Below are 24,070 nucleotides of genomic sequence, written 5' to 3' on the forward strand. Positions count from 1 at the left end.
AGAGGAGGAGGAGAGGAGGGAGGAGGGAGGGGGGAAGGGAAGGGAGGGAAGGGGAGAGGAGAGGAGAGAAAGTCACCAATTTTTGACCAGGAAAAAATAGCGTGGAAAAATAATAGTGTTTATCCTATGCTGGACAAGATTAAGGGTAGATTAGCAGTACTTCTTTTGATTTGTGTGCTATTCTTCCCTACGTTTGCTAAATACGTCTGGTATTCTCACGTATATTGAATTAACATCTGCCAGCTCAACCAAACATCCTTCCCCTTACTCTCTATGCCACACTAGCACAAACACAAGGCCGGGCAGACTCGTGTTGGGTTCCAGTGGATAGACTGGATGCATAACTGTCACTAAAAATCGATGCGCAGACTATTAAACAAACAATGACAAAGATGTTGAATCCAGAAAGCTACCCACTACTACACCGGATCAGGATATAAGCTAGCATTCCCATTAACGTATCGCATACAGTACTAATTGATGGTTGTTGTAGTAACGCCGACGAAGATGTGTCAGTATTTATTAGTCAAGATTAGTTCTGAAATTCACTTTTCTTCGTTATTTGTTATCTGGTTTTCGACAAATCATTCCCAACTCTCCCATTTTTCTCCCTTGCACGTTGCATTGCTTTAGACTAAAATTCAATGAGTGTTATGTAATTTTTCACTCGTCTTTCATTCCGAGGTGCTTCGTCCCTGAGTCTCGATGCCTCATGTAGCTCGAGATGTGTAGTGTTCCGGATAGACCCGAGACGAACCAGTCCACCGTGGAGGGACCCGACACCCTCAAGGATGGACTTCACTTCCTACTTGTTTTCCCGTTAGGTTTACTCTTCAAGTACGGTTCGCACTGCTTTACTATGAAATAATGTCCCGTATAGTGTATTCATGATCATGGTCGAATCAAAGGTGTTCACACATTATCAAATGAATCTGGGTGGCATAAGATAACGACCATCTTATCAAGAAACACATTTACTCAAAATTATGTAACGAGCCAGCTTAATTTGTTCCTTAATAGTATTAACATCAATGCTTTATATAGCCCATCACCAAGAAATTAATCATCCTTCTGTACCGACTAATTAAATTTGTGTGGAAACTGTATACAAATATCATACTATTTGTGAAACGGAGATTATCTGTTCTGTTTGAATCAATAATATTGCACATAAGTCAAGTAGTTCCGTGACTCGGTCTGTGCTTTGTAATCGCCCCCCGGTGACCGACTATTGACAATGATTTCCCCCAAGCTCTTTCAAGGTAATGATTATCAGATTCCTCGTGACCTTGGAGTCACGTTTGTTCCACTGTTTTTATAGCCTTGTTAATGACTCAGACACTGCTCATCTGCTTGTAAGTATACTGGAAGAAAAAGGAAATAATAAATGCATCTAACAACCATCCTCCAACAACTTTCCCACGCATCCGCCTAAAACTGGACGGCCTTGAACAACACTTGGTGCCTGGCGACCGTCCCGCCAGTCCCGGCAACTCGCCACTCAGTCACACACCGCTTTTTCCCGCTGCTATCTTTGCTATTTCTTTAATTTCCTCATTTCTCAGTGTTCTGATGTAAGCTTCATTCACAATATAAACGCTTATGAAGATCACGATTTTTTTTTTTTTTTTAAATCAAGACACAGACGACTTAACTCTACTACAATCACCAGGAAAAAGTGTCGCCTTCAAATTTGAAGAGACTAATACTTGACAGTTTGTGAGCTTATAAAAACTAACTTATCAACAAACACCTAGTTACGCTAATATGTTTACTTCTAATTACAAACTAATACACTACTAGCATGAGGGCATAATACACTCGTTACGGTCTCCTCAGTGATACATATGCTTTTAATTGTTCTACAGTTTACTAAATAAACAAGGCGAATTCGTCCATAGAACATATCTAAAAGGGTAAACAGAGGCAATGCATGTGGTTCAATCTTGGATACCTAAATAAAGGTCACATTACATGAACTAACAGCACAGTGGATTCCTGAGACACGTATGAGTATGCTATTAAAAAGAATGAATCGATATTTACACACACACACACACACACACACACACACACACACACACACACACACATATATATATATATATATATATATATATATATATATATATATATATATATATCATTTTTTCTTCTTCTTAGCTAAGAGTATGAAGTTCCCCAATCTACACTAGAATATGAACCATCACGGCGATATACATGCGAAACTATTCAGTGTTATCTATGCCTCCAACCAAAACGCCTGCAATGAATACTGGTTCTATCGGTCACTGCACACACAAACACACGGAAGTGTTTACAACTGGTTTTGTTGCGCTTTTCGAATATTGAGCATCTTCACACACACACACACACACAGAGAGAGAGAGAGAGAGAGAGAGAGAGAGAGAGAGAGAGAGAGAGAGAGAATGGTTGTTCGCCAATTCCATAAGCCTCCTGCTACACTATATTCACAAAGCTCACCTGCAGTAACATACAGGTCTATGAAAACCGTTTAAAAAAAATCACTCGCAATGTCACCTACAGATCAACTAAACGTGTAAAAAACATGAACCTTACCTGGCCAAAACTATGGACGAGGATGGCCATGGTGAAACCTGCCACCAAGGCCACTGTCAGCTGCCCGTCCTGCGTCAACACCTTGCCGGTCCAGGGGCTGTAGGCGCCACACACCAGGAACACATAGAACACCGTGGCCAGGCACTCGGCGATCACCGCGCGCCATAGCTCTAGGGTGCGCACTTCAGCAATCATGGACAGCCTAGGAGGAGGGCCAACCTCCTGCCGAAGGCCTTCCAACTTGTCCAGGAGGGCCACGAGCTGGGCATCCATTGCGGAGCCGCCGCCGCCGCCCGTAGTGCTGGCCATTGTCACACCAAAGCCTCACGCCCACACCACACTCTCTTTCACACACACACACGGCTGGCCTCACACACCACTCAGGCCACTCAGCGACACAAGGTCTAGCTGTGCTCGCTCATGCTTTGTACCAGGTGAAGCACCGCTGCACAACCTTGGCGGGATATTCTATCGTTATCACCTAACTTCTGCCAGTTTTTGTTAACATGTCATCTCCCACCGCATGAATGTGCAACCTACCCAAATGCTCAATAACTACATGTGACATATATCACACTGTGGTCTTTGGGTATCCTTAAAGATTAAGCACTATCAATTGGCGAAATAAGAGAATACAATGTCACATGGTTCCACTTGCTCCGCGCCAGCCACTACCACCTCACCACACAGACACTAACGCTCTTCTGAGGCGACGCCGATTGGCGATTGGCTTGGCTGCTTGGCATCGTACTACGCACGTAAGATGAGCTCAATACGCAACACAAAGGTTATTTCTAAATGAATTTTTACTGTTTGAAGATTATTTATCCATGTTATATACTTATCTAATATGGATGTAGACTGACTATCAAAGAATCTAAGATGGCATGCCATTCTGTTCTTCGTACGTTTGGCAGGGACGATCCCTGCAAGTGTTGCCTTATCCTGAGTTGTCTTTTTTTGCACAGATAAATATTTTGTAATAGGAATGGAATGGAAATTATAAAGGTATCAACTTTACTGAATGATAAAAAATCACATAGAATATGCCTACGCCAATTCATGTCTATTGTAGTTTTCATGATTTCAGTATGTGCAAGGGACAAGGATAGGGAATGTGTTGCCATATACAGGAAGTACAGCATGTGAGTACACACACACACACACACACACACACATTGACAAACACACACACACACACACACACACACACACACACACACTAATTCATAGGTAAAATGTGTTAATTAACAGAAACATTTATAAATCAGAATATATGACGTAAGGATGATGGGTGGTAGGCATTACAGTTGGCACATATCCAAACGTTGATTAGTCAGCTAGTGAGTCTCCAACATGAGTTGTGGCGGTGGTGCGACAAAGGGAAGGTTTGCAGGTGAGAATGAAAAAAAAAAATAATAATAATACATCAAATTGTGTGCTGAACTGACTGAAGGGAAGGTATAAAAAGAATGCGATCATCTACATTCCTCGTTTAATCGACACGGATCAGAAGAAAAAAGAAAAAGAAAAGCTGAAAGACTGAATGCGGGGTAGGGCCGGGGACGTTGGCCGTGGAGAGAGATATAAATCACATGTCAACTCTAAGAAGACGACGTTAAGAGGAAAAGGATGGTGGAAAAAGGAAAAGAAATGGAAAGAAAGGAAGCGGTATGTGAGGTAATGGAAGGACTGCCGCTACCTGGATGGAGGGAGGGGCCTTGGAAACCTCCCCAGTCCCCAGTGGGCAGGAACAGTTGGTTAGCGGGCGTCATTCAGATCGCTGCCCGGCCACCATCTGCTACCTTGTCCAGCCAACTCTAGCCACCCACCACCACCCGCCTGACCCTACCCGCCTACTGCAGCACATTCCCTATTCTTCAGCTTTATCTTTACAACCATGTAATCTCTCTCTCTCTCTCTCTCTCTCTAAGTATACAGTGTCTATTGGTGTCTGTTGTCTTCTGTAAGCTTTTGAATTATAATGTAGATCATAATCAAACTATATTAAAATACTGACCACGATCTTTAAGCAGTGTCACATTAGCTTCCAGTTGCCTGCTAGTACTCCAGTATCACAGGGGTTCTCCATACATACATTATGATGTATTTCATGCCACAACATTTAAAAGCAGGGATTTGAACACTATCAGGTTAATTGCTTTACTACGCAACAATATAATCTTTATTTTTTGTACTATAGTTGACAATCAAGTGGCCCTGAAGATACAACGACAGCAGCAACATCAACAACAATAATATTGATAACAACAATAGCAATAATAGCAATAATGATAATAATAATAATAATAATAATAATAATAATAATAATAATAATAATAATAATAATAATAATAATAATAATAATAATAATAATAATAACAACAACAACAACAACAACAATGTAGTTACAGAGCAGTGTGTGTGGACCGCGTGCGAGGCAACAGTGACTGGAAGAGATGTAGGCAGGATGTGTTGGAAGGGAAGAGAAAAGGGAAGAGAGTAATGGATAGCCAGCCTCCCTTCCCCTTCCTTACGCCACACGTGCTGTTCCCACCACCTGTCGCGTTCCCCAGTTGGCAACACCTGTCCCGCGGCCGCTCCCTCACCCTTCTCACCGCTTCCCCTTTCGACTCCATGCCACGTGCCGGAACTATGTGTGTGTGTGTGTGTGTGTGTCTTTATCTCCCTTATGTCTTCTAGGATTATGCAGTGTTCGCGACGTTGCCCTGACTCTTCAAATTAAGTGAGGGATCGTAATGCGTGGTAAATGCATGTATAACACCGACTTTTATTACTGTTATTAGCTACTTGATAATTTTCAGTTCATATACCTTTGCATGCGATGGCAGTGGTTTCTTTCTTTACAGACGTCACCCAATAGGAAATCCCCATGTAAGTTTTCTCTTCCCCGAGTTTCCAGCGCGAACATAACTGATGTGCTTTCAATTAATTTTCTTTCTTCAAAGTTGTTGTAAGTAAGTGGATTTTGTAATTCAATTCATTTTCTGTGAATTTTGTCTTATTAAAAAACAAGGCTTCCGTGCTCTTTTAGTTGACTTCCACCAAGCGTTAATATATATTATAATTTGTGAGAACTTTCATAAGACACTCCTACACTGCAAAGTACAGACAGTTAACTTACAGCCGGTAGTATCAAGATGGAACAACTGTTGATATTGATAATGAAGTAAATAACACTAGGAATGTTTCTTTGGTAGAAGAAAAACAATTTATGAGCCCACATATTAGATTTATTTTGGCAAAACAGGTAACACCATCCATTCTTCCAAAAATTGTTTCCTAAGTCCCCAAGAGCTTTACTTTATTTTGTATACATTACATACATACACTATTTGGAAACCAAACCCAGGATAACAACTGATGACTATAAAATATTTACATTCTCTCGCATTAAGAAAGACACATGCTCTCCAGTATTTCCACACACTTCACCACTTGCATTCCTGCTCTGTACCTCTGAACACACTTGCCTTCAAGCTAGCTTTACATAAGAAACTTGCCAAAAGCTTCAGATTTACAGACTTCCACAATTATATGATTTTGAAAACTCTGAGACTGAATTTTTCAAAAGAAAATATACTAGTTATAAAAGTATGCACAGAGATTGAGCAAATAATTTTTTCTAAGATAAAAATAAAATATTAAATAAAGAAAAATCCTGCCAGTATCACAGCATGGATCTCACTAGCCAACATATCACGTGTTTATGACTCGGATACAAACACTCAAAAAAATCCCCCTAAAATATGACACCACATCGCCAAAACTCTTTCCATCATTAAATTAGCAAAGGATACATGCATCACCTGAGTCCTGCGCCTAAAGCTCGCCTCCCAATCTTATCCTAGTGTTACTAGATGGCACTTTAACACAACTCCTAGGTGTATAATTAACTGTGATCAAACTAGAACCTAAAAAGCCTCAGAACTATCTGACTACAAATATGTTACAGTCAAATAAAATCATGAGTTGTCAGTGATCATCAGGGAAGACATACTGATGTCTATCATGTGAGACTTACAAAATCTGATCAAATTACATAAAAAATAAATGCAATCAATTATATAAAATTGTTTCAAGAATATTCAATATCTTTTATTGTGAAGTGGCCCCAGTAATGGTGTTTTTGGCTGGTGTAAGGTAGCTAACCTTAAATAAGCACATGAAAAGTAGCCCAGAAATGGATGACTACAAGGGGCTTGGATATTATAAATTATAAACATGTAAATAAATAAAATTATCAAATAAATTAAATAAAAAATATATATATATGCACAAAACCTGGATGATGTAAGTACAGTAGAAAAAATCCTGTTACAATAATCCATTGTACTTGTACAGACAGTTTCCTGGCTACATTTGCAATTACAAACGGTGATATGAACTTTGATAAAAATAAATCCATAATCCCAACCATACAAGAAAAGAAAACCATTGTAAGGAATGGCTTAAAAATATTCACATACATAAAAACTAATAATTATATGTGGCAACATTTAAAAATAAAGGCATTTACTAGTAAAGCCTGCTTTCAAACTTATAGCTAAATGAAATTACAAGATGTATATAATATATGTGACTACTTGTGTTTGATTCATGCTCATGATTTGAAAACTAGATGAAATTCTGAAAATGTATTAATACAAACTTTCAAAATCATCCAGTCCCTGTACTGGAACTATTATTCTAGTACTGGAAATCTTATTGCAATACTTCTTTTTGGAGTTTCCCAGAATTCAAATAACTGACACACAGCTCTCATAACACATCTTCCAGTGACTTAAAACAATATATTCTAAAGCACCCTGTTTCCAATATAAAGCATAATCTTTCATTACATGTATACCACCACCTCTACCTCTAGCTGCATATCAAGATCAACAATACCTTGACCTTTTTTCATTTGTTGCTTCATAACCAACTGCTGCCTCTTTCAGCCTCTTCATTTTCTTCTTTTTTTTTTTTTGACAGATCCACAATTTAGTTTGTCTTCTTTTAATTTAATTTAAATGCATTTACTTTCTCTGAATTCTTAGGTAGACTTTGTTTTATGAAGCATCTTAACCAATTTCTCATAACTAAACACTTAATCATACTCTGTAATATATAAGTACCAGTAACTTAATCATATGTATAAAGCCAATGAATAACAATAACAATATTGTAACTGAGATGACTTACAATGCATAACTGCAAAACACTGAATTAGACAAATGCAAATTAATTCAACTGCATCTGATATCTAAAAAGAAATGTATTGTAATGAGAATACCTGAAGTACAAAGGTAAATAAAGTATGACTCTTGCATACTGTGTGATAATGTGTGATGGCTCAAGTCAGATAATTTGAGTAGAAAGGAGAGGGAGAGAGAAGGATTCTTGAGATGGGAACCATGTGAGCAACAAGATATAATTAATACTTGTGATAAAAAAAATTGAAAGTTTGACCATGTGTATGGAAATACAACGATGGGAGACCTTCCATCATTGTTATCTCCTATGAAGAATCTTTCTGAAGGAAAAGCCACAGCAGAACACCTTACTGATAGCACTAAAAATCAATAAATAAAAATAAATAATAACAATAATAGATAAAAAAAAAAAAGTAATGAAGAGCTCTGAGCAGTCTCAAGCAAAGGGATAAATAAATGCAGTCTCCTTCAAGGAAAAAGAGTGAAATGAATGCCTCCAAGCTAGAGATAATCACCTCAAGTGCTTAGCACAAGGTGGATCTTTAACAAGGAAACAACTAACATTTTATGGAAAGTCAGAGTATTCCCACTTCAAGACTTCCTACTTGCAGAGCCATAATGCTACAAGCATCTCCACTATGATGGATCCATATGTAGTATAAGAATAGTAGGATAAGATATGTAAAGATCAGAGGAGATCAATTGAGAGAGAGAGAGAGAGAGAGAGAGAGAGAGAGAGAGAGAGAGAGAGAGAGAGAGAGAGAGAGAGAGAGAGAGAGAGAGAGAGAGAGAGAGAGAGAGAGAGAGAGAGAGAGAGAGAGAGAGAGAGAGAGAGAGAGAGAGAGAAACTAGAATTTGAGGTAAGATGTTAAAATATTAAGTGTATCTCAAAGTAGATCTTAAATATAGATATGTAGCTGCACCATTTTTTACAGGTTGTGTGGAATGGCAAAGTTGTGAGCTTATTTACCACATTAGTTAGTGAAAGATGGTGATAGCCAAATAGCCATAGCTGATGGTGAACATTACAATTTCCAACAATGAAGATTTCTGCAAGAGGAAAGGGAGTGAGAAGTGAGTTTATATGTCTTCTACCTTGAAAGTGAAATAATTGAGAAATTTATTACAGCTAGAAGATAAATATTACATATGAATTTAGTAAGAGTGGCAATGAAGACTAGCCAGTAGTGAAAATTTATGAATATTCAAGGCTGTTGGGAGTGGGAACAAGTTATGGATTAACCAAATGTTGAATAAACATGGCTAAAGCAAGCAATAACACCAATATAGTGCCACCAAACACTACGAGTAAAATCTTATACCACACAATATATTTAGTGGCATTTGCAAGAAAGTACTACACTGTGTTAATGATTGAAAAAGCCTAAGTCTAAAAGATGAAAGGATACCTTTAGGTATAATGGTGAAACAGTCTGTGTGTGTGTGTGTGTGTGTGTGTGTGTGTGTGTGTGTGTGTGTGTGTGTGTGTGTGTGTGTGTGTGTGTGTGTGTGTGTGTGTGTGTGTGTGTGTGTGTGTGCATACACTTTGTAATGGTTATCCTTCACTAAGGGGCCAATATACAAATAATATATAAATATATCGAAGATTTATGATGCTAAATAAAGAGGCAATGACTCTTCAACTAATGAATGAATGCACAACTTGCGAAAAACTTCAAATATACCAAAAAGTATACAAAAAGTACTTTACAACTACTCATAACTACATACATATTCTTTTCTTCAAATTACTTTGTGATGAGTTCGTCAAAATAATCTTGAGTGACTGTATTAAGGCACTTTACTTCCCTGGATTATCAATATCTTAAACATTTCATATTGTATATTTCAGAGTTCTACTTTGGATATTCCAATAAAAAGGGAAACAATGTAATAATTGAGAATTCTAAGCATATTTTATACAACACTTTTAAATCACCAAGTCCAACAATCCAACCATGGCTTCGATTATTTCACTTTCATTACTATGTCTACCCATCTATTACGTGATATTGCAATGGACATATTTAATTCTGAAATCATGTGTTACATCAACAAGTACAGAATTACAACAGAAAGCAGGATGATAAAGGTACTTCACTACATTAGGTAGATCTAAATAATGAATGCCACATTACATTATTTTTAAAAAGATGTGAAGCATCTCAATAGAAAGATTGTATACCACAACTGTGTGTTGTAATCTATAACCATCACTAACACCACTCTACTCTTCACCTCCACCTGAAATATAACTTTAAAAGGGATTTTTAAACTAGTTAATAAACTGATAAATATAATGCCATACTAATAATGTAATAATTTTCAGAGAGACAGTATGTATGATCAAAATGCAAAACTAGAAATGCTAAAATCTGGATACGATAATTTTTTCTGTTTCACTACCACAATGAAATTTAACATATTCCATTACTGCAATGGTAGTGATAGAAATGAGAGTGGTAATAAAAGGACATAAGTATGAAGATGATGATGATGATTTTAATGAGGATGGTGATAATGAAACTTATGATCCTAAGTAGCTGCTTTCAACATTTTAATTGCACATGATTTGTCACCACAACAGAAAAGATCCACAGATTATTGAAAAGTTATTCATTCTCCTGCATCAGCTGTGTAACCATCAGTGTGTGCTCCAGCATATGAAGAAAAGGAAGCTGGAATTATTATTTCACATCCCCAAAGTCATCAGAAACTTAGTGGTACCCTTGACCAAAGGTCTTTTGAAATTACCAGAAATGGGCAGTGTGTGTCAATATATGTCAGGCCATTTTATTTTATTTTCCTCTTTAATCTGGCACCCTATACTGTTTTGAACATAAAAGATGTTATACTATCATTGTAACTACTGCTGATATGATAATAACAAAACTTATTCCATGTAACAGCTAGTTACACTTATAAAAATTTGAACTCAAATGAACACTCAAAACTAAACATAAAAATGTGCAGATATGAAATGCCTTCATAAAATTTTTTATTTCAGTGCATAGTTTAAACCAAACACAAGGATTTGTGAAATGGTCTCATAACAATCACTATTGTGGAAATCTTAATGTTGAAATGTGAATTCTACTATCTATATGTTTACTTGTAGCATGTCCAATGTAAGTCATAATATATTTTCTGTATTTTGTTATTTAATCATCTCGGGATATAAATTTCATCTATATAGTATATAATCAATGATATATATTAAAAATAGAACTATTCAATCACAACACATTATGGGTTAAACCTATTTCTTACTAAAAATAGCAAGAAGACTATATATTTTAATGTAAAATATCCAATGCACACTCACATGGCAAATCATCTAATGCACATCTTCCCGAGAGAGCAGATGCAGGGCATTTATGTGGCCCATCACACAGCATAGAGCGGTGGGGAGGAAGGATAGCCCATTGCAATAATGGATTCTGCCCAAGTCAACTTGAGTCTCTCTCACTAAATTCAGCATTCAATCTTGCCAAATCTCTGGAAGGAAATGCTTTATTTAGTTTTATTTCAACTTATATGTACTGAGCCTATACTTTTTTTTTTTTTTTTTTTTTTTTCGTCCAGTTTTTCCCTATTATATCAGGGCTAGGATGGTGCTGCCTGACAGAGGAGTCAGAAGGACTTTGGTTTTGGCATTTGGGAACTGTTACCCCAAGTGGATGCCCTTCCTAACTTCAGACTGTAGCCAGGATTCGAACCTGTGCGCTTGAGAACCCTGGGGCCTCACATAGCGCATGCAGTGCCACTGCACCAAGGTGGCCCCTTGTACTGAGCATATACTAAATTTTAAAATGTAACTGTAGCATATTCTTTTGACAAACAGCCATGGCTTGTATTAATAAATACTTTAACAGCTACAAGCCAAGATTACTCTCAACTTTACTCTTGATTCCTAAAAGGACTCTCAAAGTTGTGAGTTTGCACCTAGAAGTGCTCTCAAAGTGCCAAAAGATAAATAGTATCCAAATGTGGTAGATACTGGAACTAAAACCAACAAAGTAAAATTAACAAAAATTGCTTTTACAGAGAGAGAGAGAGAGAGAGAGAGAGAGAGAGAGAGAGAGAGAGAGAGAGAGAGAGAGAGAGAGAGAGAGAGAGAGAGAATAGATATCTGTAATACATCACTATCACAGATTTCCCATATCTATGTAATTCTATCATTTATCAGACATTTAATCAAAGTTTATACTAAGACAGTGACATCCTACTGTACCTGTTATGGACAGCATCCATGAGGTGCACAGCATCTAGTTGAGAAAGACACACTCTAAGTGTTGTCCAAATGTTGTCAGACACAGCCTTGGATGATTCTTTGCCACCAAGTCCTCGCCCTGCTGCTTGCATATTCAAGGCTTCTAAGAAGTGTTCCATTGCCTCCCTGAAATATAAGTCAGTTTGAATAAAGCAGAAGTGCATCTTTTATAAATTTGCATGTTAAAGTGTGTGTGTGTGTGTGTGTGTGTTTACAGGATAAAGTCAAGTTTGCTATGGTTAAGGTTTTTCAAGGCAAGGCATGAGGTTAGCATCATTGCCATACATAATTGAATCAGATGTAACAATTGTTAACATCATGCTGCAATGATTATTGGTTGAAATGCAAATCTTTTAACGTCAAAACATATTTTATAGTGAAAGTTCTGACCCAACTTTTGTTTTGCACTATAACTCTTCTAATACAAAAAAAATTTACTTTCCTGTGAATTGTTGTTTAAGCTCCATCCCCAAATATATATATATATATATATATATATATATATATATATATATATATATATATATATATATATATATAATAAACAGAACTATTACCTATGGGCTCCTAAATTAATGCATGATATCCCAAGGTTATACCGGCACCTAATATAACCTGGAGATATTTCTAGAGCATTGCGGTAGGCATCAATGGCTTCTTCTGATCGCTCACTATTTGCTAAAGTTGCTCCTAGTTTATTCCACAGCTTAGCATCCTGAAATATGGAGAAAATCACTCATGTTAGAAATTCAAATGAAACAAAATGTGAAGAAATTGAAAATCTGCATGGATATAAGCATTGAACTTTATACTTCACCTTAGGCCGAACACTTAGAGCAGCATGGAAACAGTCCACAGCCTTCTCATATTCTCCTGTCAGGTTAAACAGGACTCCTAAGCCACACTGCACATCAGGGTCAATGTTTTCACTTGGGCGCTGGTTGGCTGCACCAATGTACAAATCTTGCACTTCCTGTATTAGTTGTCTGAAAATGTCAGTATAAATTGAATCTTTAGGTAAAAGTAAGGGTAGGAAGGCTGCTTCATTAAGTAGGGAACTGTCTGTACAACAGATTAGATGTAATGGGTCTTGAAGGAAGTATATAAAAACGAACTGAGCTGAGAAAAAAATACTTAAAGAAAAACAATGTTCTAAAACACTGAAGACTACAATACAAAAATATGTTACCTGGGGGCTAATGTAGTGGCCATCATCTGTGGTTTTCTGGTATCTTCACCTCTAACAAGATGGCTGTATTCTTGGTTAACCCTGATCCACTCCTGGAAATAAAAGTCCTTGCAATAATTGCTTTGATCTAAGTTGCTTCTTTAATGGAAGCTCTTCAACTGAGTTAGTAAATTCCTAGATTTAACAAGTACATGTTAAATAAAAATGGACATAAAGTCACAGTTAACATTAAAAATCCCTTGATAAACCATCTGGATGTCTTTCTTGCTTCCTTCCTTCTTCACACTGTTCTTGGATTAGTTATTGGAGAACGAGGAAAAGATGAAAGAAGCTGTTCTGCCATTGCAATTTTAACCAAATAGTCAACTCTCGATTAATGTAAGTTTGAATGAGGTGATTTCAATTTAACATGATTTGATATTTAAGGAGATACAATTAAATACCACGATTAATTTGATTTAACGTGGGTTAACTTGACTCAATGACGTCACATGCAGTCACCCTGCTTCTGGTGGGAACCACACTGAGATGCTCTCTGCTGGATTCTTAAATAATACCTTCCACCTTCATCAGTTGTAGGATACCATCTGGGAGAAATCAGTACTCTTAAAACTGAACGCTACCTTGCCACAGAATGGGATGGCAACGATCAGACAGGATTTACCTGTGTTAAGGCCACACTATACAGCCATCTGTGATTTTATTTAGAAGCACCTTTTTCTGGTTCACCAAGTCAATTAATAAATCACACTATCCAACAGTAATAGGGCTGGTTCTCTGTAATATTTCCCATGTTGCCTGTGGTCTGGACTGCGTGGTTCAATCAGCTGAGTTGATGGTAAACAAATACTATTACCAACCACCACCAAATTATACTCAATGTTTATTTCCTTAAATACATAAATAATAAATGTATGAATATGGGATAATATTCCTGGCATATAAAATCATGACAAATCATGGTGAATTAATAATTTCTTAATTTCCTCCCCCAAAAACGATGCTGTATCCAATTGTCCTTTAATCTTCTCACAGGATGACCAGTGATACATCAACGAAGTGATGATGAGTGCAACTTATTAGCATAATATACTTAAAAATGAGAATGTGTGGTTCTTAAGTATTCATTTCCAAGTCGAGAGAGAGAGAGAGAGAGAGAGAGAGAGAGAGAGAGAGAGAGAGAGAGAGAGAGAGAGAGAGAGAGAGAGAGAGAGAGAGAGAGAGAGAGATGAGGTGGTATGGGCATAGATGCAGGAGAGATAGGATGGTGTGAGAAATGTAAAAAAGAAGAAGGGAATTGGTATGAGAAGGTGGACATGAAGTGGGGTTGACGAAGATGGTGTGGCTTAATTTACACCTCACAACTTCTGGATATTTACCGACTAAAATCCCTTGAGTTGACATGTTGCTTTAGTTAAAAAATAAGGGTAGGAAGGTTGCTTAATCAAGTATTGAGCCAGCTGTGCACAAAATCCATAAATTTTTATCTATTTATCTATATAGTTGATGCCTACTCCAAAGAGGTCACTATAGGTACGTACTCTGTTAATCTTATCATATCTGAAAAATCCAAAATCTTGAATACCTTGGCTGCTAAGCACTCTAAACAAGCTTTTGCAATGTGAACACAAACATGGTGCTAACCTTTAAAGAATTACATGCAAGAGTTTGGTAGGATTCATTTGTATAAGATGCTGCTAAAGCCATCCAAGCCACATGGTTACTGGAATCTATTTCAACACATCTGCAAAAATATATATTATCAATAGAATACGAAAGATCTTATCCTGTTACACTTTCATTTTATTTCCAATATAATTCAAGAAATAAAATTAGTCAATTAATCTACAAATGTGTCTAACTGCAATAATGTTCTATCTATAAATAATGAAGTAATTTATGGTGGATTCTATACTCAGTTTATAAAATAAAAGAATACCTCCTGAGAGCTGCAATTGCAGATGGATCTTGTTCATTTTCAGCATGTGTCATGCCAAGCAGCAGCCAAGCTTCTGGATTTTCTGGGTTTAGCTGTGCAGCAGCTTCAAACAACAACACAGAGGAAGGAAGATCTCCTGCTTCCAAACACCGCTTGCCTTCACTTAGTGGGTCAGGGTGGTCTTTCAGAGGATTATCCTCCTCAAACTGATAATCCTATTAGAAAAATAAGGATAGTTGATAATTATGTATTTTGGATCACTGAAATTTAATAAAGAAAAAAATACTGTATTTGACAGCATATAAGATGCACCTTTTCCCAAAATCTTAGCTCAAAAATTGCCCTGCATCTAATATGCAAAGCTGAGACTTCCTGTAGGCTTACCTTTTCCCTGGCGCTCACTAACCAAGCTCACATCTCTATCTACTCCAACTGCATGCATCATTAATTTGCTGGTATTGATATCACTTTAAAAACTAATACATATTTCTAAAAATGAAAGCAATCTAACCTGTGAGGCTGATGTAATGTCTATACATATAAGCTGATTGGAACCCTGACTCGATGCCATCTGGCAGTGATGAGTAACAGAAAGTTCATGACCATAAAGTTGATTGTGAAAGAAAAGAAGTAATATAGATACAAGTTGCTTGAAAGAGAGAGAGAGAGAGAGAGAGAGAGAGAGAGAGAGAGAGAGAGAGAGAGAGAGAGAGAGAGAGAGAGAGAGAGAGAGAGAGAGAGAGAGAGAGAGAGAGAGTGTGTGTGTGTGTGTGTGTGTGTGTGTGTGTGTGTGTGTGTGTGTGTGTGTGTGTGTGTGTGTGTGTGTGTGTGTGTGTGTGTGTGTGTGTGTGTGTGTGTGTGTGTGTGTGTGTGTGTGTGTGTGTGTGTGTGTGTGTGTGTGTGTGTGTGTGGCAGAGTGGATAAGGTGGTGAGCGTGGGATCGGGCAGACGTCCATGTGTAGCTTCAAGTCCCACTGTGTTTAAAATTTCCTGCACGTCACCATGATACCCAGGTTTTAGGTGGTTACACCAAAGATGCGCTTGGGTGGTAATATGGGCCCTAATATGGGTACCACTAGATATAAGATTGCCTGCACCATTAATGGGTGGAAGCTTATACTCTTCAAGTTATCTACAGGCGCTACAGGCAAAAAAAAGCTCGGCCACTGTATCCACCTGCTGTCCCTTCTATCAAATCATTATGAGTTTTTTTTTTGTTACATTTCAGACCTCTTTTGCAATTCACATTGCATTATTTAACGTTTCCCAATCCAAAAACCCCAATTTCCCAAAGATGCCCCAAAATTGTTGGGAATGAGAGGTAGGCATAAGTTGGAATTCCGTAAACAATAACTTGAAAAGTATTTGTTTGCGACGGAAATGACTTATACCAACAATCATTTCACTACATTTCTCACCAGAAAAAACATAAGCCACATACCAGATTCCATGGTTGGATGAAACTGCACACTGACCATGTTTTCAGCTTGTAGTATGTGTTACTAGATTGCTTTCAACAGTTTATGTTTAAATAGGCTAAAAACTTTTTTTCTGAATTTGACCTGCTGAAATGGAGGTGCGTCCTATATGCCGTCATATATGGTAAATATGGCAGATATTTATTTAAGGATCTTCTCATTTAATATTTAAATTTAGCAGTACCAACTCCTGCACTCCCTTACAAGATCCTAAAACTTAAAAACAAAACTTATACAGCAGTTTTATCAAACCTGATAAGGCTGAAAGGCTGTTGAGTTGAAGTCTGTGAGCCAAGGATGTTCTACTAAATCATCATCTTTGGCCATTTTCTCCCATTCTTCTTGTAATGTCTCCCAGAAGCTTTCCTTCTGTTCTGATGTCATTGCTTCACTATCAATATTCTCATCACTTAGTGGCCCTGAAAATAAATACAGAAATATTAAATACTAAGTTATTGTGAAGAAAGTATGCATGTTGTCCCTGAAACAATGTAATATTTCAGTAACATTCAACAGAGGTAAAACTCACCTAGCTGCTTGACAAATTCTTCTCCCCATTGCTGGTGTGGCTGCTGCTGCTGCTCCTTCATGAACTCAGTGCTCCAGGACTCTGCCAAGCTGCTGGCAACTTTTCCTTTGGATGCTTGTAAATCTTCGCTACTATCCTTATCTGACTTAGTTCCTTCACCCAACTTCTTAATAAATTTCATGAACTGAAATGCAAAAAGTAAATATTAGAAAAGGTAAATGAAAACTATATGGGGGGGTTGCAAGACAAATTTAAATATATTTAAATATAATATGCTTATCACGAGAGAGAGAGAGAGAGAGAGAGAGAGAGAGAGAGAGAGAGAGAGAGAGAGAGAGAGAGAGAGAGAGAGAGAGAGAGAGAGAGAGAGAGAGAGAGAGAGAGAGAGAGAGAGAGAGAGAGAGAGAGAGAGAGAGAGAGAGAGAATCTCAATTACACTAACTGTTATTAAAGTAAGAAGTCACCAAAATTAAAGAATTACTGTAGTTCTGCAGTGAATGCTTATGATATACCAAATTCACATGTTAAGATTTATTTACAATTTATCATTTATTAACTTACTACTCTCTTAAGAATACACAAAACAAAGATGAAATACAATGAATCAAAATGGTGAAAAAAGTATAAAGACAAAAACATTGAAATGCTATATCTATTTGTAACTAAGTGAACAATATATATATACAAAGTTCACATTTGAAAATTTCAGTGAAAAAATTACTAACTAATTACACCTAAAGAATCTCACTAGACACAAAAGCACAAAAATGTTAGCAAAAGAATTTGCTTTAAGTTGTATATCAAGGCAGCAAAAAAAAAAAAAAAAAAAAAAAAAAAAAAACATTATACCACCTCTGAATTTGAGAATTTAGGGTCATCCACTGTTCCCAGAAGTTCATTAGCTGTTTTGGCAAGCTCTGAGTCTTCCTGTGGATTATAGTCCTCAAGCCATTTTGTGGACTCAGAACCTTGTGTATCATCTCTGGAAGAAAAGTCATCCGATGAAATCTAAACATAAAGTAAAATCTATCTACAGTAGAAGTATCCTTATAATGATATCACAAATCAAAGCTGTTTTACTTATTTGCTATACAACAATTCCTCAGTGGCTTAATCAGTAACATAATGAAACAGAACATCAAGTGACATGGGTTTGGTCCCCAGTTGTGCCAGAGAAGTTTCTTGTCTTTCTAATCTGCTGTTAGGTACTTTGTGATATGTGTAGCTGCTGGGGTAAGTTGGGACCAGGGCAGCTTGATTTTTGTAATGAAAAGATGTGAAAGGTAGTGGACTTCCAAATATGTTATTAGGTATTGATGTGTTTCTGTTAACATAATTACTTAATGTCATGTTTCATAAGAAACCAGTTTTCATCTCATCGGCCTAAAATAAAATGCCTCCATGAGTGGTCCGTTCCTAGACTCTTTGCCTCACCTGACAACACTGAATTAATGCATGGGTCATACCAAGTTTGGTCTGGCTTGACTGGGTTCAGTCAGTGCTTAAAAAAATCTCCACAAATTGCATGCTTGAATAGTTTTTCACTGTCTTCCTGATTAACATGGAATTCTAACTTATGGAAGTTAATTTTACATACATTTTATACAAGCCATAAGAAATTTCCATAAAACTAGGGATAGCTTTAAAGGGATGCATCTTTATACACCATGTATTCTGATGGCAAAATATATTGTTTCAACTCACATGGCATTATCGTTCAGATACTCATGAGTCCATCTTGTGTCACTGTCAGGTATTATATCAGGAGAGGTGAGGGCATGCTGTTGGTCCAGGAATTCTTTGGTCCAGTCTCCACCAAGACCCATTTCCTATAATAAAGAGGAAAAAAACAATACATTGTTGATTTTCTTAAAAAGAAGAAAAAAAAAAGTATTCATATGCAATAAAACCTTGCAATATGTGATTCCTGAAAGACCATGTGAAACCTGCATTTTATGGAAATACATGAAAACATACAAAGACCACTTGGACATTGATTATATGTATTCCCAAGACACTTGATATATATCAAATATCTAACAGTTAAGTCCTTTCTAAAATTTTATCATTTTTAACTGAAAATAAGGATGCAAGGCATAAATGTTTCAAATGTAAATCTTGAAAATATTGCTTAGCTATTTCAGCTCTGTACAACAACTGGTGAAGCCTTGGTCAATCTCTTGTCAGATACTTACCTAGTCAGTGAGAAGAAATAAACACATAAACATGAAAACAACATTTATCACCTTGATCATGGATGTTTGGTACTTGGCTTACCTGAACATGTGTCTCTGAGGCTAAGTACTCCTCAGCCCAGTTGCTGGCTTCAGAGGCGAGGTCTGCAATACCTGGACCTCGCATGGGTCCTGATCTAGCACGCATGCTTTCTATTTCCCTCATTTCCTAAGGAAAATATGCACTTCTTACATGTAATTCATCATATTAAGGTTTCAATTATACATATTCACAAAGTACACTTATAGTGAATTACACACATATCTTTGTAATTACTATGAATTCAAAGTTTATGATACTGATCAACCAATACATAATACCTGTGATTCACCTACAAAGAAAAGGTTCTCCTACATTGTGGGTGTAAGAGGATTAAGCCAACACATCATAACACACAGGTTTACTATATCTCTCCCCTGAGTAATCCTTAATATGTTATCATTCATTCCCACCTATGTAGGTAATTAAAGAAAGACACAAATATCACCAAAATACAAACCATAAGCTTATGATAACTAATTTATTCTATCTTGCTTTTATTCACTTACATTGTAAAAAATAATACATAATTTCAAATAACCTGCAAGAGAGAGTCCATTCTGAAAGCCTGAGGTGCAGCAGCAGCATGTTGTGTCTCAGACATAAACTCTTCAACCAGCTGATCACCCACTGTTGTTGGCCCATATTGGCTTTTAAATATCCCATCTGCAAAATGAAAGAGAATATTGCTCATATTTATGGAAAATGACTTTAGTTTTATATCAAACTATACTGACATCATACATTCTGTTATCCTTCAGTGAACCTCCACTTAATCCCTTAAACATTCTTGTATAATTTCCCTGCAGTTTGTAAATATCATTTAGCTGCTACTCCTTCCTTCACAACAATACCTTCAGTTGGTGGCCTGGCCTGTGGCCAGCGCAGACCCTCATCCAGCAATGCTTTGTCTCGGGTCACGTGTTGGGTGAGGCGGAGCAATGCGTTGCCCTCCCCACACTGGGCATCCACAAGGTTGCGTAGGGCCATGCTGCACCAGCTGCCCTTATTTCCAGAAAGAAACCCCAACTTGAGCTCTACATATCACCACTAATATTTGATCCAGTGTCATATACTTATCAATAACCATTTATTTTCTATACAGCAAGATAACCTCATACAAAATTTGTAATGAGTTCTTTGGAAATTTCTACCAGATTTCATTACCAGAGCAATGTCAAGAAATTCAAGAATGGCATCACAAGAACAAGCTTAGTGAATAAAGGTAGAGTTCCTGAGGCTTAGTAATTTATGTGGCTAGCCCTGTGGGGGTGTGGGGCTTTCGTTGCCCCACAGGTTTCAGAGGTCTGTCTCACAGATTGCAAAAATTAAAGGCTTAAGTTTAGATTGATTCACTTATTGGTCAAAATAAAATGACTGGTCTGAACACAACTCCACAGTTAACTAACATCATTACCCCTAATGCATGAACATAACATTTAGACACGACACAAAACCTCACAATCAGATTTAAACTCCAGAAAACTCTGATGAGGAACACAAAAGTCAAGCATCTTATTTTTCATCAGATATCATAAATACAAATTATATCCAAAGGATTCTTTTAAAATTGTTCTCTTACATAATTTGACTTATGTAACCAATTTATGTTAACCTGAAAAACTTTTACAAGGTGACAAATGTCTTAATCATTAGCTCAAAAGGGATTCATGTGTATCATCATAGTATGTAAAAGCTTTAAGCATAAAGGAGTTTATATACGTAATAGAATTCTTATCTTTTTTTTTCTGGTTTCAACCACAATGACTAATGTTGACTAACTGATCTGGAGCCTCTACTTATGCATCTATATGAATGACGCTGTGGTGTCCTTGAGAGGATGATCACCAAAACGTTACGTCTTAATGAAGAAATAAAAGCAGGCGGGAGGTCTAGGTAAAGCCCCCTCATTCCCGCCCTCCATCTCAGCAGACTGGGCTGTGACTGCCACACAGACCAACCAGCAAGAAACACTGCATCCCTTCTTTGAAACAATATCAGGGCACTGCAACGCTGACAGGTGTTGTTAAGTAATAGTGACTGCTCCCTGATTCCTCGAAATTTCGGAATTTTGTAAATCTACCTGTGCCCTTGCTTTGCGTGCGTGATTTAATCTTCAGTAAGAGCGTATCGTCCTCACCTTGTGTTGGAACGACGCACAGTTACAAGTGGACGAGTATCTGCTGTTTGTAGCTTCTATTCATTGATGGAAGCAGTGGGAAGTGCTAGGTGCAGTACACAATTTCGCTCCGTCAGTCCAAACAACACTCCGTTTATTTACGATGTGATGCTCAGAGAAAAAAACAATCTTGCTCGCCTGGAAGTAATTACGAAACAATCCAAGCAGTTATGCCACTACGACAGGGAATATTTCCTAAACTATAGAAGTATCAATCTTTGGCATTTTTTTTATGCTGAAACATATTTACAAGACCAAAATATTGCCATTCCCAGAGTTAAAGATGAGCCAGACGTTCCAACACCCGCCCGGCAGACGTGCAGTCCTGCCTTCGGGGATGTCGAGCTTTTTTTTTTTTTTTTTCCTTCTTTTCTGCTTTCCTCTGCATGTCAATTCAAGGAATTTATATGTGGAGTTTCTTAACAAAATATTATGGTATGCAATTACAAATGAGTATACTGTCTTTATATTGCGAGAACCTTCATGAATGTCATTGCTGGAAGGGCGAAGGACATTAGGTTTAGAAAACTAACCAAAACTACCACTGTGATGCAGCGAGATAGTCACTACTCTTATATAAGCTGTCCTGTTACATATTTTCCACATTTATGGAATTGGCCCATTTGTTTCTCTTATTATGCAAGATATTATGCACAGACACACACTGGCTATATCTGACAGGATTGTCGCCACACAAAGCAAGTAACGCAGGTATGGTGTAAATTCTCATCAGTGCGTTCTCATTCATAAGATAGTCTTTAATCAAATAATGGACCATTCACACACATCAGTGCCATATCAGAGCCGTGTCCACTCAGTGCTACAGTGTCAGTGAAAAAAATATAATTATCTTCAATTCGGCTGACGTATTTATACACGTCCGACGTAATTACGTGATTTGAGTCAACATGTCCATTCCGTGAGAAAATGCATCATCGTTACCGATTTCCTTTAGTGTTCCATGGACGCCGAACGAGTTGTGAGTATCCACAGGAATACATGATGAAGTATACCGATTGAAATGGTTCGCAACCATCGTGATCTGCATGATTTGTCACAACTGTGGTATACGGACAGTAGTCTCAAACAATGTCTTTAAAAAATATATATTTTATCATTCCATAGAAAGCCATTCTATTTGAGACAGGGGAGTCAAGGTTTCCAATAGGCCTTTTATAACTGGGAGGAACATTGGCGCCCATAAAGTAGCAACACTCCACCGAAAGACGCCCATGATACGGGTATACGGGGTTCCCAATAAGGAACTGGGAAGAATCTTGACTCCCGAATCAAAATAGTCTACTACTGACCTGTTGTCATACTCGAGCTCTTGTCCACCACACAGGAGCCTCTTGGTAGTAGCAAGTCACAGGGTACCAAATAGTCAGTAGTAGTAGTAGTAGTAGTAGTAGTAGTAGTAGTAGTAGTAGCAGCAGCAGCAGCAGCAGCAGAAGTAGTAGTAGTAGTAGTAGTAGTAGTAGTAGTAGTAGTAGTAGTAGTAGTAGTAGTAGTAGTAGTAGTAGTAGTAGCAGTAGTATTAGAAGTACCAATAGTAGAGTTACTGCTGCTACTACTACTACTACTACTACTACTACTACTATAACGTTAACCATAACCTCAGGAATTAATGCAGTAGTCAGGATAGGAAGCCATCTCCTCGTCCGGTAGACCTGCGCAGTGGTGGAGCTAAAGGGGGGCAGAAGGGGCGGTTGGCCCAGGGCGCACTTATGGAGGCGAAAATTTTGGTCGTCACAGTTGTCAGTTTTACGTCAATAGGCCTTTGAGTGCTATTAATTATCAGGCCTAAACTAATATTCTTGATACTGATGCGTATATATATATATATATATATATATATATATATATATATATATATATATATATATATATATATATATATATATATACAACCAACATCAGGGACTGAAGTAATGATGGTGGTTGTAGTAGTAGTAGTAGTAGTAGCAGTGGTGGTGGTGGTGGTGGTGGTGGTGGCGGTGGTAATAGTAGTAGGAATAGTATTAGTATTAGTAGTAGTAGCAACAATAATAATAATAGTAGTGGTGGTGGTGGTGACAAATAACACACACACACACACACACACACACACACACACACATACACGGCCCGGTAGCTCAGTGGTTAGAGCACTGGCTTCACAAGCCAGAGGACCGGGGTTCGATTCCCCGGCCGGGTGGAGATATTTGGGTGTGTCTCCTTTCACGTGTAGCCCCTGTTCACCTAGCAGTGAGTAGGTACGGGATGTAAATCGAGGAGTTGTGACCTTGTTGTCCCGGTGTGTGGTGTGTGCCTGGTCTCAGACCTATCCGAAGATCGGAAATAATGAGCTCTGAGCTCGTTCCGTAGGGTAACGTCTGGCTGTCTCGTCAGAGACTGCAGCAGATCAAACAGT

The 24,070-nt window shown here is 37.6% G+C and overlaps 2 protein-coding genes across 5 annotated transcripts in view; both read right to left on the bottom strand.

Moving 5' to 3' along the window:
- Positions 1-3,281, bottom strand: part of LOC123503364 (neurogenic protein big brain-like) — a 131,356-nt gene extending 128,075 nt beyond the window's left edge. For all 3 annotated transcript variants that reach the window (XR_006674424.1, XM_045253048.1, XM_045253050.1), the window contains exon 1: positions 2,581-3,281. Coding sequence is in view for 2 of the 3 variants with exons in the window: in XM_045253048.1 (XP_045108983.1) it covers positions 2,581-2,889 (309 nt within the window). In the remaining variant the exon portion in view is untranslated. The remainder of the gene's footprint in view (positions 1-2,580) is intronic.
- Positions 3,282-5,816: 2,535 nt separating this feature from the next.
- On the bottom strand, positions 5,817-21,950 carry LOC123503598 (peroxisomal targeting signal 1 receptor-like). 2 transcript variants are annotated; one of them, XM_045253503.1, is made up of 15 exons: positions 21,619-21,950; positions 20,333-20,478; positions 20,020-20,144; positions 19,482-19,607; positions 18,909-19,033; positions 18,057-18,186; positions 17,205-17,388; positions 16,928-17,094; positions 15,198-15,412; positions 14,903-15,002; positions 13,259-13,350; positions 12,887-13,055; positions 12,627-12,784; positions 12,031-12,195; positions 5,817-11,294 (listed from the first exon to the last, which is right to left on the bottom strand). In XM_045253503.1, the coding sequence occupies exons 2-15, from the start codon at positions 20,466-20,468 to the stop codon at positions 11,246-11,248; spliced, it is 1,941 nt and encodes a 646-aa protein (XP_045109438.1). In that variant the 5' UTR covers positions 20,469-20,478; positions 21,619-21,950; the 3' UTR covers positions 5,817-11,245. The 2 variants fall into 2 exon arrangements, with proteins under 2 accessions (XP_045109438.1, XP_045109437.1); XM_045253502.1 differs by having other exon boundaries at positions 20,333-20,483; positions 21,619-21,948.
- Positions 21,951-24,070: the final 2,120 nt, after the last annotated feature.

Source organism: Portunus trituberculatus, chromosome 14 (genome assembly GCF_017591435.1).
Source record: "Portunus trituberculatus isolate SZX2019 chromosome 14, ASM1759143v1, whole genome shotgun sequence".
Classification (NCBI taxonomy): domain Eukaryota; kingdom Metazoa; phylum Arthropoda; class Malacostraca; order Decapoda; family Portunidae; genus Portunus; species Portunus trituberculatus.

What these genes read in the sequence shown, in the direction of transcription:
- LOC123503598 (XM_045253503.1), bottom strand. Translation starts at nt 20,468, where the DNA reads ATGGCCCTACGCAACCTTGTGGATGCCCAGTGTGGGGAGGGCAACGCA. An exon ending in TTGCATGTAATTCTTTAAAG is followed by an intron (nt 13,351 to 14,902) that starts GTTAGCACCATG and finishes TTTTATTTCCAG; the next exon opens with GAGTGGATCAGGGTTAACCA. An exon ending in CTCTAAGTGTTCGGCCTAAG is followed by an intron (nt 12,785 to 12,886) that starts GTGAAGTATAAA and finishes TCCATATTTCAG; the next exon opens with GATGCTAAGCTGTGGAATAA.